The 13,705-nt window shown below is 51.2% G+C and overlaps 1 protein-coding gene across 3 annotated transcripts in view; it reads right to left on the reverse strand.

The window, feature by feature from the left end:
- NFXL1 (nuclear transcription factor, X-box binding like 1) overlaps nt 1–13,705 on the reverse strand; it is a 236,301-nt gene that overhangs the window by 222,120 nt on the left and 476 nt on the right. For 2 of the 3 annotated variants that reach the window (XM_073583468.1, XM_073583466.1), the window contains exon 2: nt 1,523–1,744. In XM_073583468.1, the coding sequence (XP_073439569.1) occupies nt 1,523–1,715 (193 nt within the window). In that variant the 5' untranslated portion in view covers nt 1,716–1,744. Of the gene's footprint in view, nt 1–1,522; nt 1,745–13,527; nt 13,675–13,705 lie in introns of those variants that run through there. The other variant, XM_073583467.1, reaches the window with a different exon arrangement.

A 13,705-nucleotide genomic window follows, 5' to 3' on the forward strand; every position in this document is an offset into this window, starting at 1 on the left:
TACGGACGCGGCGATACCAAATATATGCACTTTTATTGTTTTTTTGGTTTTTTTATTTCCAAAAATTGAATTTATTAGGAAATTTTTTTTTTTTTATTTGGCGACTTTTAAAATTATTTTTACACTTTTTTTTTTTTAAACTTTATTGGGTTGTCCCAGGGGGGACATCACAGATCACTGTGACAGATCAGCGATCTGTCACAGGCATAGACGCAGACTTCCTCATGTCTGCGCTTTGCAGGCACTGAGGAAGTCAGCTCCCTGCAGGCCCCCGAAGGTCCCCGTCGCCATCTTGGATTCGGGGACCTACAGGGATGGAGCCCCCCGCAGCAGCGCTGCACAATGCGCTGCTGTGGGGGGCTCAGGGAAGCACGGAGGAAGCCACCTCCCTGCCGATGCTTCCCTTTAACCCCCGGTACACCGCGATCGTGTTTGATCGCGGTGTGCAAGGGGTTAACGTGTCGGGGGCGGTCCGTGACCGCCCCTCACACATTGTGCCGGGTGTCAGCTGTGATAATCAGCTGACACCCGGCTGCGATCAGCGGCGCTTACCACGTGGGCGCCACTGATCGCCATGACATAATATTCCGTCCATGGGACTTAGGTCCCAGGTCACATGGACGGAATATTACGTCCATTGTAGGAAAGGGGTTAATATTGCACTTAGATCCTATGCGGTGCTGTCCCTTTTATATTCCCTATCCTCAGGGTACTATATAAAAATTGACATGTGCATATGTATTCAATCCTTTTGCTATGAAGCCCCTAAACATTTCTGATGCAAGCAATTACCTTCATAAGTCACATGCTTAGTGAAAACAAGTCCCCCTGTGTGCAATCTAAGTGTCCCATAGTCTGTCAGTATATGCACTTTACCTTTTCTGAAAGGCCACAAAGGCAGCAACACCATTAAAGGAACCTGCCAGCAGGATTTACCCCTCTAATGTGCTAGACAAGCAGAATCAGTCTCCTGGTATTGTAGACAATCAGGTCTTTATTATCAATAAGTGATTATGTAGTTGCCGCAAAACTGAAGTTTCATGTCAGCGCCATCACTCATCCCTGCCCTTTGGTGGCTGACAAACCAACATGTTCATGGAAGGCAGAGAAGAGGAGGAGGAGAGGGACGACTTGTTCTCCTTCTCCCTGCACATATTGGTTTGTCAACCACGCTGCTGTAAGTTTGATACTAGCAAAGTGCAGGTGCGCTCATGTAGTTGCTCGGTATTTCCCTCTGCTGAGCAGAGTGGTCTTTTGCGTGATCAGTGTGGATCTTGGACCCGGACCACCACTAATTTGCTGTACATGTTAGGAAGGTACCAGAATTTTAAATAAAAAATAACAATGAAATGAATGATATTACCATTACCCACATCACTTTGTGTACATGCACAAACAAGAGTATAGCTACGATATTGCAACAGGTTAGAATATAAAAGCACAATGAATATAAATATATAGAATATAAAAGCACAATCTTCCCTTTTTGGGAAAATGAAGGTGACTGGAAACCAGTTCTTACCATTAACACCCAGTGACTGAACAGGCCTGCTGACAGATGCATAGGACATGTTTCCTCTTCCAGCGCTGGACCAAGGAGCACTTGAAAAGGCAGCATTTCTGGCAGGTCCTGGTGCAGAGGACGGATCACCATTTATAGGGACCCCACGACCCCTTGCTCGCCCTCTACCACCTTGGCGCCAAGGAGCTTCCATTGTGCTTCTTGTTGCAGCTTGTTCAGCCCCTGAAAGACATCCCAATGATGCATTACATAAATGAGCAGTTAGTGGACTTGTGGTGAATAAATATACTTTCCCCCGCATTTAAATTGCTGATATAGAGCGGGAGAGAAACTTTTGGGCAGTAATAATCTGAAGTGTTGACATCTTTCATAAGATTGCAAGAGAGGCAAATCAGATTCCACACTTGACTGCAAAAGACCTTCTGAAAGATTTATCAGACTCTGGAGTTGTGGTACATTGTTCTACTGTTCAGAGATACCTGCACAAATACGGCCTTCATAGAAAAGTCATCAGAAGAAAACCTCTCCATAAAATTCAGCGTCATACATATGCACAAGAACATTTAAACAAGCCTGATGAATTTTGGAAACATTTACTGTGGAACGATGAGGTTAAAGGGAATCTGTCACCACTTTTTTCGCTGATCATGTAAAAATACCATTCAATTACGGTAAGTGTCAGCTATGCATTAAAACAGTACTTTTGATACCCCTTGACTCCCCACCTTTGATCAATAAATACAGCGGTGTTTGTAAATTTTCTCGGTCCGGTCTGATGGGCGGGGCTTATTGTCCATCTCTTCCTCTCTCCTGTCCTGCTCTACGCATTTCTTTCTTATAATTGATGCGTTCGCGTACTGTTACCGCGCGTGCGAAATCAAAAGGCATTGCGCGCGTGCGCGCTATAATTTGCCCAACAGTGGGCAAAGCATAAAATCAGTATATACGTACTGCGATGCAAATTGTGTGTTCCCTCACACATCACAATACTTCCAGGCACAGAACGTAATGGCATATGCGCAATAATGATTTTATGCTTTGCCCACTCTTGGGCAAAGCATACTGTGCATGCGCGAAAGGCCATTCGATTACGCAAGCGTGGTAACAGTACGCAAACGCAGGGATTACAATGGGTAAAGCAAGACGGGGGGGGAGCCAGACAATAAGCCCCGCCCATTGGACAGGACCGAGCAGATTTACATACACCGTGGGAGGAATATAAACGGTATTTATTGATCAAAGGTGGGGAGTCAAGGGGTATCAAAAGTACTGTTATAATGCATAGTTGACACTGAATTGAATGATATTTTTACATGATATGCGAAAAAAGTGGAGACAGATTCCTGTTGTGAGCTCATTTTCGGGTTTGCCTCTGGCTTCTGGTGAGGGTTATGGAGCTGGCTGTGCTGACAGAGTAGTGAGTTCTCTATCTGGACTCCCTCTGTTGGTGAAGGGAGGTAATGAAGCTGATCTAAATGGCACAGACTGGCCACCTGAGGAAGAGGACTGCGATAGGACATCAGGAGTTTCTGATTGGATTTAAGGCAGCCGACTCCCTAGTTTCTTGCTGGTGATTTTTCCTGACTGTGGCTTCTGGTTTCCAGTTTGGTTCCTGCCTTCCTAAAGCTAAGTTTTCTCTGCTATTGTTCATATGAGTTTTAGTCTGGTTTACTTAGTTTTTGTGTTCAGCCAGCCCTGGCTGGGACTGGGCTGAATCCCCATTTTGTCTCTGATCAGTTGATCTCTTTATTTGAAGTCTAGCGACTTCAGGGCCTTTTTCTATCAGACGTGTTAGACAGTTTTTTAGCAGGGTTTTTTGCGTGATTGCAGACAGCAGCTTTTCTTTCCTGTCCTTTCTAGTTAGCGAGGGCCCCATTGTTTGCTCAGCCTATCTTTCTATCTGTGTCTGTGCTTTCATCTTGTTTCACTGACAATACATGTTGGGGGCTGTCTATTGCTTTGGGGTCTGCTCTGGGGCAGTTTAGATTTTCCCTTTCTTTCTTTAGGCTTATTTAGTTCTCCGGCCGTGACGAGGCGTCTAGGACCACCATAGGCACGCTCCACGGCTACTGCTAGTTGTTGTGGATAGGATCAGGGGTCTGCAATCCGCTAGTTACCAACCTCTCCGGTCTTCTGGGCTTAGCTTGCTTTTTGTTTTTTCCTCCTCGGTGACTCATTCATAACAGATTCCCTTTAATATGGAACTCTTTGGCCACATTGATCAAAAGGTATGTGTGGAGAAAAATGGGCACACAATTTCAAGAAAAGAACATCCTGCCAACCATTAAGCAGGGGGTGGATCAATCATGCTTTGGTGTTGTGTTGCAGCTAATGGCACAAGGAACATTTCATGGGTAGAGGAAAGAATGGATTCAATGACATTTCAACAAATTCTTGATGCAAACATAACACCATCTGTAAAAAAGCTGAAGCTGAAAAGAGGATGGCATCTACAAGTGGATAATGATCCTAAACACACGTCAAAATCCACAATAGACTACCTCAAAAGGCGGAAGCTGAAGGTGTTACAATGGCCCTCAAAGTCCCCTCATCTGAACATCATTGAAAATCTGTGGCTAGACCTGAAAATAGCAGAACAAGCAAGACAACCCAGGAATCTCACAGAACTGGAAGAATTTTCCAAGGAAGAATAGATGAAAATCACAAACAAAAATTGAAAGATTATTGTCTGGCTACAAAAAGCGTTTACAACGTGTGATACTTTCAAAAGGGGGTGCTATTAGGTACTAACCATGATGGGTGCCCAAACTTTTACATCAACCCATTTTCCTTTTGGTAGTTTTTAAAATGTAAACATTTGTTTTGCCTTTTTTTTTTAATCATGTACTTTTTATTAAGGCAATACAGTTTGACACAAACTTCAGACAGATACCAAAATTACAAAGCAGATTGAAACATTTTCATTTAACATGAACTAGCCCCTTTACCCAGTACCCCACTCCCCTCTCCCACATTTCATTTGCCTTAAATGCAAAGGAATTGTGTCACCTTTAACTTTAGGCCTTTTACAGATCATTTCATCTTCAATTTCCTTAACTGTTCACAATAACAATAATTTTGACCAGGGGTGCCCAAACTTTTACATGCCACTGTACAGTCATGGCCAAAAGTTTAGAGAATGACACAAATATTAATTTTTACAAAGTCTACTGCTTCATTTTTTCTAATGGCAATTTGCATATACTCCAGAATGTTATAAAGAGTGATCAGCTTAACAGCAATTACTTGCAAGGTCAATATTTGCCTAGAAAATTAACTTTATCCCCCAAAACACATTTCAACATCATTGCAGCCCTGCCTTAAAAGGACCAGCTAACATCGTTTCAGTGATTGCTCCATTAACACAGGTGTGGGTATTGATGAGGACAGGGCTGGAGATCAATCTGTCATGATTAAGTAAGAATGACACCACTGGACACTTTAAAAGGAGGCTGGTGCTTGGCATCATTGTTTCTCTTCTGTTAACCATGGTTATCTCTAAAGAAACACGTGCAGTCATCATTGCACTGCACAAAAATGGCCTAACAGGGAAGAGTATTGCAGCTAGAAAGATTGCACCTCAGTCAACAATCTATCGCATCATCAAGAACTTCAAGGAGAGAGGTTCCCTTGTTGCCAAAAAGGCTCCAGGGCGCCCAAGAAAGACCAGCAAGCGCCAGGACCGTCTCTTAAAAGTGTTTCAGCTGCGGGATCGGGCTACTAGCAGTGCAGAGCTTGCTCAGGAATGGCAGCAGGCAGGTGTGAGTGCATCTGCACGCACTGTGAGGCGGAGACTGTTGGAGCAAGGCCTGGTCTCAAGGAGGGCAGCAAAGAAGCCACTTCTCTCCAGAAAAAACATCATGGACAGACTGATATTCTGCAAGAGGTACAGGGAGTGGACTGCTGAGGACTGGGGTAAAGTCATTTTCTCTGATGAATCCCCTTTTCGATTGTTTGGGACATCTGGAAAACGGCTTATTCGGAGAAGACCAGGTGAGCGCTACCACCAGTCTTGTCTCATGCCAACTGTCAAGCATCCTGAAACCATTCATGTGTGGGGTTGCTTCTCAGCCAAGGGAATGGGCTCTCTCTCAGTCTTGCCTAAAAACACAGCCATGAATAAAGAATGGTACCAGAATGTCCTCCAAGAGCAACTTCTCCCAACCGTCCAAGAGCAGTTTGGCGATCAACAATGCCTTTTTCAACATGATGGAGCACCTTGCCATAAAGCAAAGGTGATAACTAAATGGCTCAGGGAACAAAACATAGAGTTTTTGGGACCATGGCCTGGAAACTCCCCAGATCTTAATCCCATTGAGAACTTGTTGGCAATCAAGAGACGGGTGGACAAACAAAAACCTTCAAATTCAGACAAAATTAAAGCATTGATTTTGCAAGAATGGACTGCTATCAGTCAGGATTTGATCCAGAAGTTGATTGAGAGCATGCCAGGGAGAATTGCTGAGGTCCTGAAGAAGAAGGGTCAACACTGCAAATATTGACTTGCTGCATTAACTCATTCTAACTGTCAAAATAACCTTTTGTTACTCATAATATGATTGCAATTATATTTCTGTATGTGATGAAAACATCTGACAAACACATAAAAACCAGAGGGCAGCAGATCATGTGAAAATATAATATTTGTGTCATTCTCTAAACTTTTGGCCATGACTGTAGACTAAGTTTGAGAGAAGGGCCCTCACTCCTGTAAACAGTAGAACTATGTGTTACTTTGTATTGTATTTGTCTGTACATGTCACCACTAGTAATGAGCGAGTATACTCGTTGCTCAGGTGTCCTCCCGAGTATTTTGGCATGCTCGGAGATTTAGTTTGTGTCGAGGTAGCTCCATGATTTGCGGCTACTTGACAGCCTGAATACATGTGGGGATTCCCTAACAAACAGGCAACCCTCACATGTATTCAGGCTGTCCAGCAGCCACAAATCATGCTTCGCAACAAACTAAGTCTCCGAGCAAGCCAAAATACTCGGAGGACAACCAAGAAACGAGTATACTCGCTCATCACTAGTCACCACCATATGTAAAGTACTGCAGAATATCTTGACGCTATCTAAATAAAATTCTTATTATCCCAGCAAAGGATGACACTCCATCCCCAAGGTAACGCATAATATACAGCCCGACTGAATAACAGATACACAGGGTTATTTGCATGACCATAATGATCCATCAGTCTAAAGTTGCCGGTCAGGAAGGTTGTGTACTTAACGCATCCCATGCAATCCTATAGGATTCCGCATTGCTGTGCTAATGCTGCGGATTTTTCCGCTGCGGAATCGCATAGTGGAAAAACACACAGCATGTTCATTCTTTGGCTATCTGCACATGTTCTTAATTGCCACGGAAATTTCCACGGCAATTCCGTAACTCCCTGCCGTTGGAAATACGCATGTGGAATTGGCATGTGTATTCCCGCTAAACACTAGCGTTTTGCAAGTGATCTTTAGCATCGCTTGGAAAACTGATCGACAGGTTGGTCACACTTGTCAAACATAGTGTTTGACAAGTGTGACCAACTTTTTACTACTGATGCTGCCTATGAAGTATCAATAGTAAAAAGATATGTTAAAAATAATAATAATAAAAAAAAAAAATCGTGATCTTCTCACCTTCCGGCATCCCCCGCAGCCTTCCCGATCCTTGCGATGCTCCCGGCAACTCCCTTCCCAGCGATGCCTTACGACAATGACCCACATGACGTAGCATCACGCGAGACCGCTACGTCATGACAGGTTATTGTCGCAAGGCATCACTGGGAAGGGAGTTGCCGGGAGCATCGCAAGGATCGGGAAGGCTGCGGGGGATGCCGGAAGGTGAGAAGATCACGATTTTTTATTTTAATTTTTTTAACAGGATTATGGTACCCAGGGCCTGGAGGACAGTGTCCTCTCCTCCAAACCCTGGGTACCATCCGCACATGCGCCACTTACTTTGTGCATGGTGGGCTTAGCCACATACAAAGAATGAGCATGCTGCGTATTTTTCCGCGATGCAATTCCGCCGTGGAAAAATACGCAGCATTAGCACAGCATTAACAACACGAAGAGCAACCCAATAAATTACTAAAACGGCAAAAACTCCAATCAATATTAGTCAACCACAACAAAGCACAGTTCAAATTGCCAAAAATTACAAATTTTATTATGCACAATTTGCTACACATTAATGTCCAGAAAATACAGTAACATAACAGGGATGCTGCTGTCCAAACAGGGGATAAAATTAACATGAACATTTACTGTAGGCAGCATCAATAGTAAAAAGGTGGTCACACTTGTCAAGCGCTATGCTTGACAAGTGTGATCAACCCATCAATAACCTTTCCAAGCGATGCTTGAAATCGCTTGGAAAGTGCAAGCATTCTGCAAGCTAAATACGCTTGCAAAACGCGGCAGGAATTGCAGAAATTTCCGAACGTGTGCACTTAGCCAAAGAATGAACATGCCATGTATTTTTCCGCTATTCGATTCCACAGCGGAAAAATCTGCAGCATTAGCACAGCAATACGGAATCCCAATGGTTGGATCATTATGAGTTGGTCCATTATATGCCGACCCCACAGCCCCGCGGCCAGACCCCACAGCCAGACCCCACAGCCCCGCGGCCAGACCCCACAGCCCCGCGGCCAGACCCCACAGCCCCGCGGCCAGACCCCACAGCCCCGCGGCCAGACCCCACAGCCCCGCGGCCAGACCCCACAGCCCCGCGGCCAGACCCAACAGCCCCGCGGCCAGACCCAACAGCCCCGCGGCCAGACCCAACAGCCCCGCGGCCAGACCCAACAGCCCCGCGGCCAGACCCAACAGCCCCGCGGCCAGACCCAACAGCCCCGCAGCCAGACCCCACAGCCAGACTCCACAACCATCAGTTACTTCCTCATATAAAGGAGAGTGGCCTATCTCAGGAGGAACCCATTAATGACCCCAATGCTTGGGTTTCTTTGTAGGGTAATGGGCGCTTCAGTCAGCAGTGTGATTAGTGGCTGCCACATGTACAAGTGACCTGAGATTATACAGAAAATATGCCAGCACCACGTCACTATGTGTACCATCTATTTATATAATTGCCTTGTAATATTTTCACTTCCTGTTCTGTCCAGATGTCACCGTATTCCAGAATTCCAAGCGGGTGAAGTTTTCCGACCGCCATAATGGGACACCCAAGTAATGGGTGTCTAAATATGGAAACTGCTGCTAGTACCAACCTATTGCACGGTACCCCCAGTGGAACACTGTCGCACTACACACACACAAACACTCACCCTCTTCCACGATAACACCAGCAGAACACTGTCGCACTGCGTCTGCACGAATACCGCGCAGGCGCAGTGAATCATTCGGCTGATCCCGGCGGCAGATGCGCGACGTGTCTACAGGCAGAGGAAGACGGTCACATTAAAGGGGTTTTCCCACGAATGGAAGTTCATTTTAAAAATTGTCTGTGTCTGACCGTGTACGGAGCATACCACATCTCCTGGGCAGGGGAGGAAGCAAAAGACAATACTGACATTACAGTAGGGGATCACAGAGAATTCATTTTGTGAGGTAAAATATTTCACTGACTGTTTTTAAACAATATTTTATCTCACAAAATGTATCCTCCTGCAATCCCCTACTGTAATTGTCTTTTGCTTCCTCCCCTGCCCAGGAGCTGTGGTATGCACCGCACACGGTCAGACACAGACAATTTTTAAAATGAACTTTCGTTCGTGGGAAAACCCCTTTAGGCTGTGTGCACACGATGCAGATATCCAGCGGATCCGCAGAGGATTTTACCGCGCAGAAACGTTGCATATCCGCATTGTGATGTACAGTAGCATTTAAATCAATGGAAAAAAAAAAACTGCTGTGCAGACGCTGCGGATTTTTCGCAGCATGTCACTTCTTTTGTGCGGTTTTCCACCTCCCCAGTCTTCAAATCCGCAGGGGGAAAACCGCATGAAAACCGCAAGAAAACCGCAGGAAAAATGGAAGAAATCCGCAGGAAAAATGCAGGTCATTTCACCTGCGGATTTCTTCAATTCTGCGCGGAAAAATCCACAGGGCAAAAAAGTACGTGTGCACTCAGCCTATAGAAATTCCTCTTGACATGCTGGGCACTGACTGTTTAGTGATGGGGAACACAGGTCATACAAGAGAGGACATGAGAGGAGAAGACAGCAGGGGGGGGAGACAGACAGAGCACAGGGGGGGGGAGACAGACAGAGCACAGGGGGGGGGAGACAGACAGAGCACAGGGGGGGGGAGACAGACAGAGCACAGGGGGGGGGAGACAGACAGAGCACAGGGGGGGGGAGACAGACAGAGCACAGGGGGGGGGAGACAGACAGAGCACAGGGGGGGGGAGACAGACAGAGCACAGGGGGGGGGAGACAGACAGAGCACAGGGGGGGGGAGACAGACAGAGCACAGGGGGGGGAGACAGACAGAGCACAGGGGGGGGAGACAGACAGAGCACAGGGGGGGGGGAGACAGACAGAGCACAGGGGGGGGGAGACAGACAGAGCACAGGGGGGGGGGGGAGACAGACAGAGCACAGGGGGGGGGAGACAGACAGAGCACAGGGGGGGGGGGACAGACAGAGCACAGGGGGGGGGGGACAGACAGAGCACAGGGGGGGGGGGACAGACAGAGCACAGGGGGGGGGGGACAGACAGAGCACAGGGGGGGGGGGACAGACAGAGCACAGGGGGGGGGGAGACAGACAGAGCACAGGGGGGGGGAGACAGACAGAGCACAGGGGGGGGGAGACAGACAGAGCACAGGGGGGGGGAGACAGACAGAGCACAGGGGGGGGGAGACAGACAGAGCACAGGGGGGGGGAGACAGACAGAGCACAGGGGGGGGGAGACAGACAGAGCACAGGGGGGGGGAGACAGACAGAGCACAGGGGGGGGGAGACAGACAGAGCACAGGGGGGGGGAGACAGACAGAGCACAGGGGGGGGAGACAGACAGAGCACACGGGGGGGGAGACAGACAGAGCACGGGGGGGGGAGACAGACAGAGCACGGGGGGGGGAGACAGACAGAGCACAGGGGGGGGGGAGACAGACAGAGCACAGGGGGGGGGGAGACAGACAGAGCACAGGGGGGGGGAGACAGACAGAGCACAGGGGGGGGGAGACAGACAGAGCACAGGGGGGGGGAGACAGACAGAGCACAGGGGGGGAGACAGACAGAGCACAGGGGGGGAGACAGACAGAGCACAGGGGGGGAGACAGACAGAGCACAGGGGGGGGGAGACAGACAGAGCACAGGGGGGGGGAGACAGACAGAGCACAGGGGGGGGGAGACAGACAGAGCACAGGGGGGGGGAGACAGACAGAGCACAGGGGGGGGGAGACAGACAGAGCACAGGGGGGGGAGACAGACAGAGCACGGGGGGGGAGACAGAGAGCACAGGGGGGGGAGACAGACAGAGCACAGGGGGGGGAGACAGACAGAGCACAGGGGGGGGAGACAGACAGAGCACAGGGGGGGGAGACAGACAGAGCACAGGGGGGGGAGACAGACAGAGCACAGGGGGGGGAGACAGACAGAGCACAGGGGGGGGGAGACAGACAGAGCACGGGGGGGGGAGACAGACAGAGCACAGGGGGGGGAGACAGACAGAGCACAGGGGGGGGAGACAGACAGAGCACAGGGGGGGGAGACAGACAGAGCACAGGGGGGGAGACAGACAGAGCACAGGGGGGGAGACAGACAGAGCACAGGGGGGGAGACAGACAGAGCACAGGGGGGGAGACAGACAGAGCACAGGGGGGGAGACAGACAGAGCACAGGGGGGGAGACAGACAGAGCACAGGGGGGGAGACAGACAGAGCACAGGGGGGGAGACAGACAGAGCACAGGGGGGGAGACAGACAGAGCACAGGGGGGGGGAGACAGACAGAGCACAGGGGGGGGGAGACAGACAGAGCACAGGGGGGGGGAGACAGACAGAGCACAGGGGGGGGAGACAGACAGAGCACAGGGGGGGGGAGACAGACAGAGCACAGGGGGGGGAGACAGACAGAGCACAGGGGGGGGAGACAGACAGAGCACAGGGGGGGGGAGACAGACAGAGCACAGGGGGGGGAGACAGACAGAGCACAGGGGGGGGGAGACAGACAGAGCACAGGGGGGGGGAGACAGACAGAGCACAGGGGGGGGGAGACAGACAGAGCACAGGGGGGGGGAGACAGACAGAGCACAGGGGGGGGGAGACAGACAGAGCACAGGGGGGGGGAGACAGACAGAGCACAGGGGGGGGGAGACAGACAGAGCACAGGGGGGGGGAGACAGACAGAGCACAGGGGGGGGGAGACAGACAGAGCACAGGGGGGGGGAGACAGACAGAGCACAGGGGGGGGGAGACAGACAGAGCACAGGGGGGGGGAGACAGACAGAGCACAGGGGGGGGGAGACAGACAGAGCACAGGGGGGGGGAGACAGACAGAGCACAGGGGGGGAGACAGACAGAGCACAGGGGGGGAGACAGACAGAGCACAGGGGGGGAGACAGACAGAGCACAGGGGGGGAGACAGACAGAGCACAGGGGGGGAGACAGACAGAGCACAGGGGGGGAGACAGACAGAGCACAGGGGGGGAGACAGACAGAGCACAGGGGGGGAGACAGACAGAGCACAGGGGGGGAGACAGACAGAGCACAGGGGGGGAGACAGACAGAGCACAGGGGGGGAGACAGACAGAGCACAGGGGGGGGGAGACAGACAGAGCACAGGGGGGGGGAGACAGACAGAGCACAGGGGGGGGGAGACAGACAGAGCACAGGGGGGGGGAGACAGACAGAGCACAGGGGGGGGGAGACAGACAGAGCACAGGGGGGGGAGACAGACAGAGCACAGGGGGGGGAGACAGACAGAGCACAGGGGGGGGAGACAGACAGAGCACAGGGGGGGGGAGACAGACAGAGCACAGGGGGGGGAGACAGACAGAGCACAGGGGGGGGAGACAGACAGAGCACAGGGGGGGGGGAGACAGACAGAGCACAGGGGGGGGGGGACAGACAGAGCACAGGGGGGGGGAGACAGACAGAGCACAGGGGGGGGGAGACAGACAGAGCACAGGGGGGGGGGAGACAGACAGAGCACAGGGGGGGGGAGACAGACAGAGCACAGGGGGGGGGAGACAGACAGAGCACAGGGGGGGGGAGACAGACAGAGCACAGGGGGGGGGAGACAGACAGAGCACAGGGGGGGGGAGACAGACAGAGCACAGGGGGGGGGAGACAGACAGAGCACAGGGGGGGGAGACAGACAGAGCACAGGGGGGGGGAGACAGACAGAGCACAGGGGGGGGGAGACAGACAGAGCACAGGGGGGGGGAGACAGACAGAGCACAGGGGGGGGGAGACAGACAGAGCACGGGGGGGGGGAGACAGACAGAGCACGGGGGGGGGGAGACAGACAGAGCACAGGGGGGGGGGAGACAGACAGAGCACAGGGGGGGGGGAGACAGACAGAGCACAGGGGGGGAGACAGACAGAGCACAGGGGGGGAGACAGACAGAGCACAGGGGGGGAGACAGACAGAGCACAGGGGGGGAGACAGACAGAGCACAGGGGGGGAGACAGACAGAGCACAGGGGGGGAGACAGACAGAGCACAGGGGGGGAGACAGACAGAGCACAGGGGGGGAGACAGACAGAGCACAGGGGGGGGGAGACAGACAGAGCACAGGGGGGAGAGAGCTCAAACGGGACAGCACATGAGGGGAGAACACAGCACAGGAAGGAGAGAGACAGCAGACAAGGAGGACAGCATATGGGGTAGACAGGTCAAAGAAGAGAGCACAGACGGGAGAAGTCAGCACATGGGGAAAGAGAGAGTGGATAGGTGGGTAGGCACATGCGGGGTGGGGGGGATTCTCAACGCTACAAAGCCTGCCCCCATCGTACTACAATGTATCACCTGTCAGGCCCCATACATCACCCCAGCTATATACTCCATATACACCGTCTGGCGCTTTTCTCCCCTTACCAGTCACTCCATAGACGTCTAACAGCCGTGGATACAGCACTGAGAGCACGGCCGGCTTTCCACAGCGTAGTAGTCACCAGCAAAACTGCGGCAGAAATCGGGTACTACTACATTTCCCGGCATGCAATGAGTAGACGGCGCCGCTTTCTCTATCAGACTGCTAGAACGGTGAGGACTA

The sequence above is a fragment of the Dendrobates tinctorius genome, unplaced genomic scaffold, assembly GCF_039654945.1.
Source record: "Dendrobates tinctorius isolate UK_male_01 unplaced genomic scaffold, ASM3965494v1 ptg000079l, whole genome shotgun sequence".
NCBI lineage: Eukaryota > Metazoa > Chordata > Amphibia > Anura > Dendrobatidae > Dendrobates > Dendrobates tinctorius.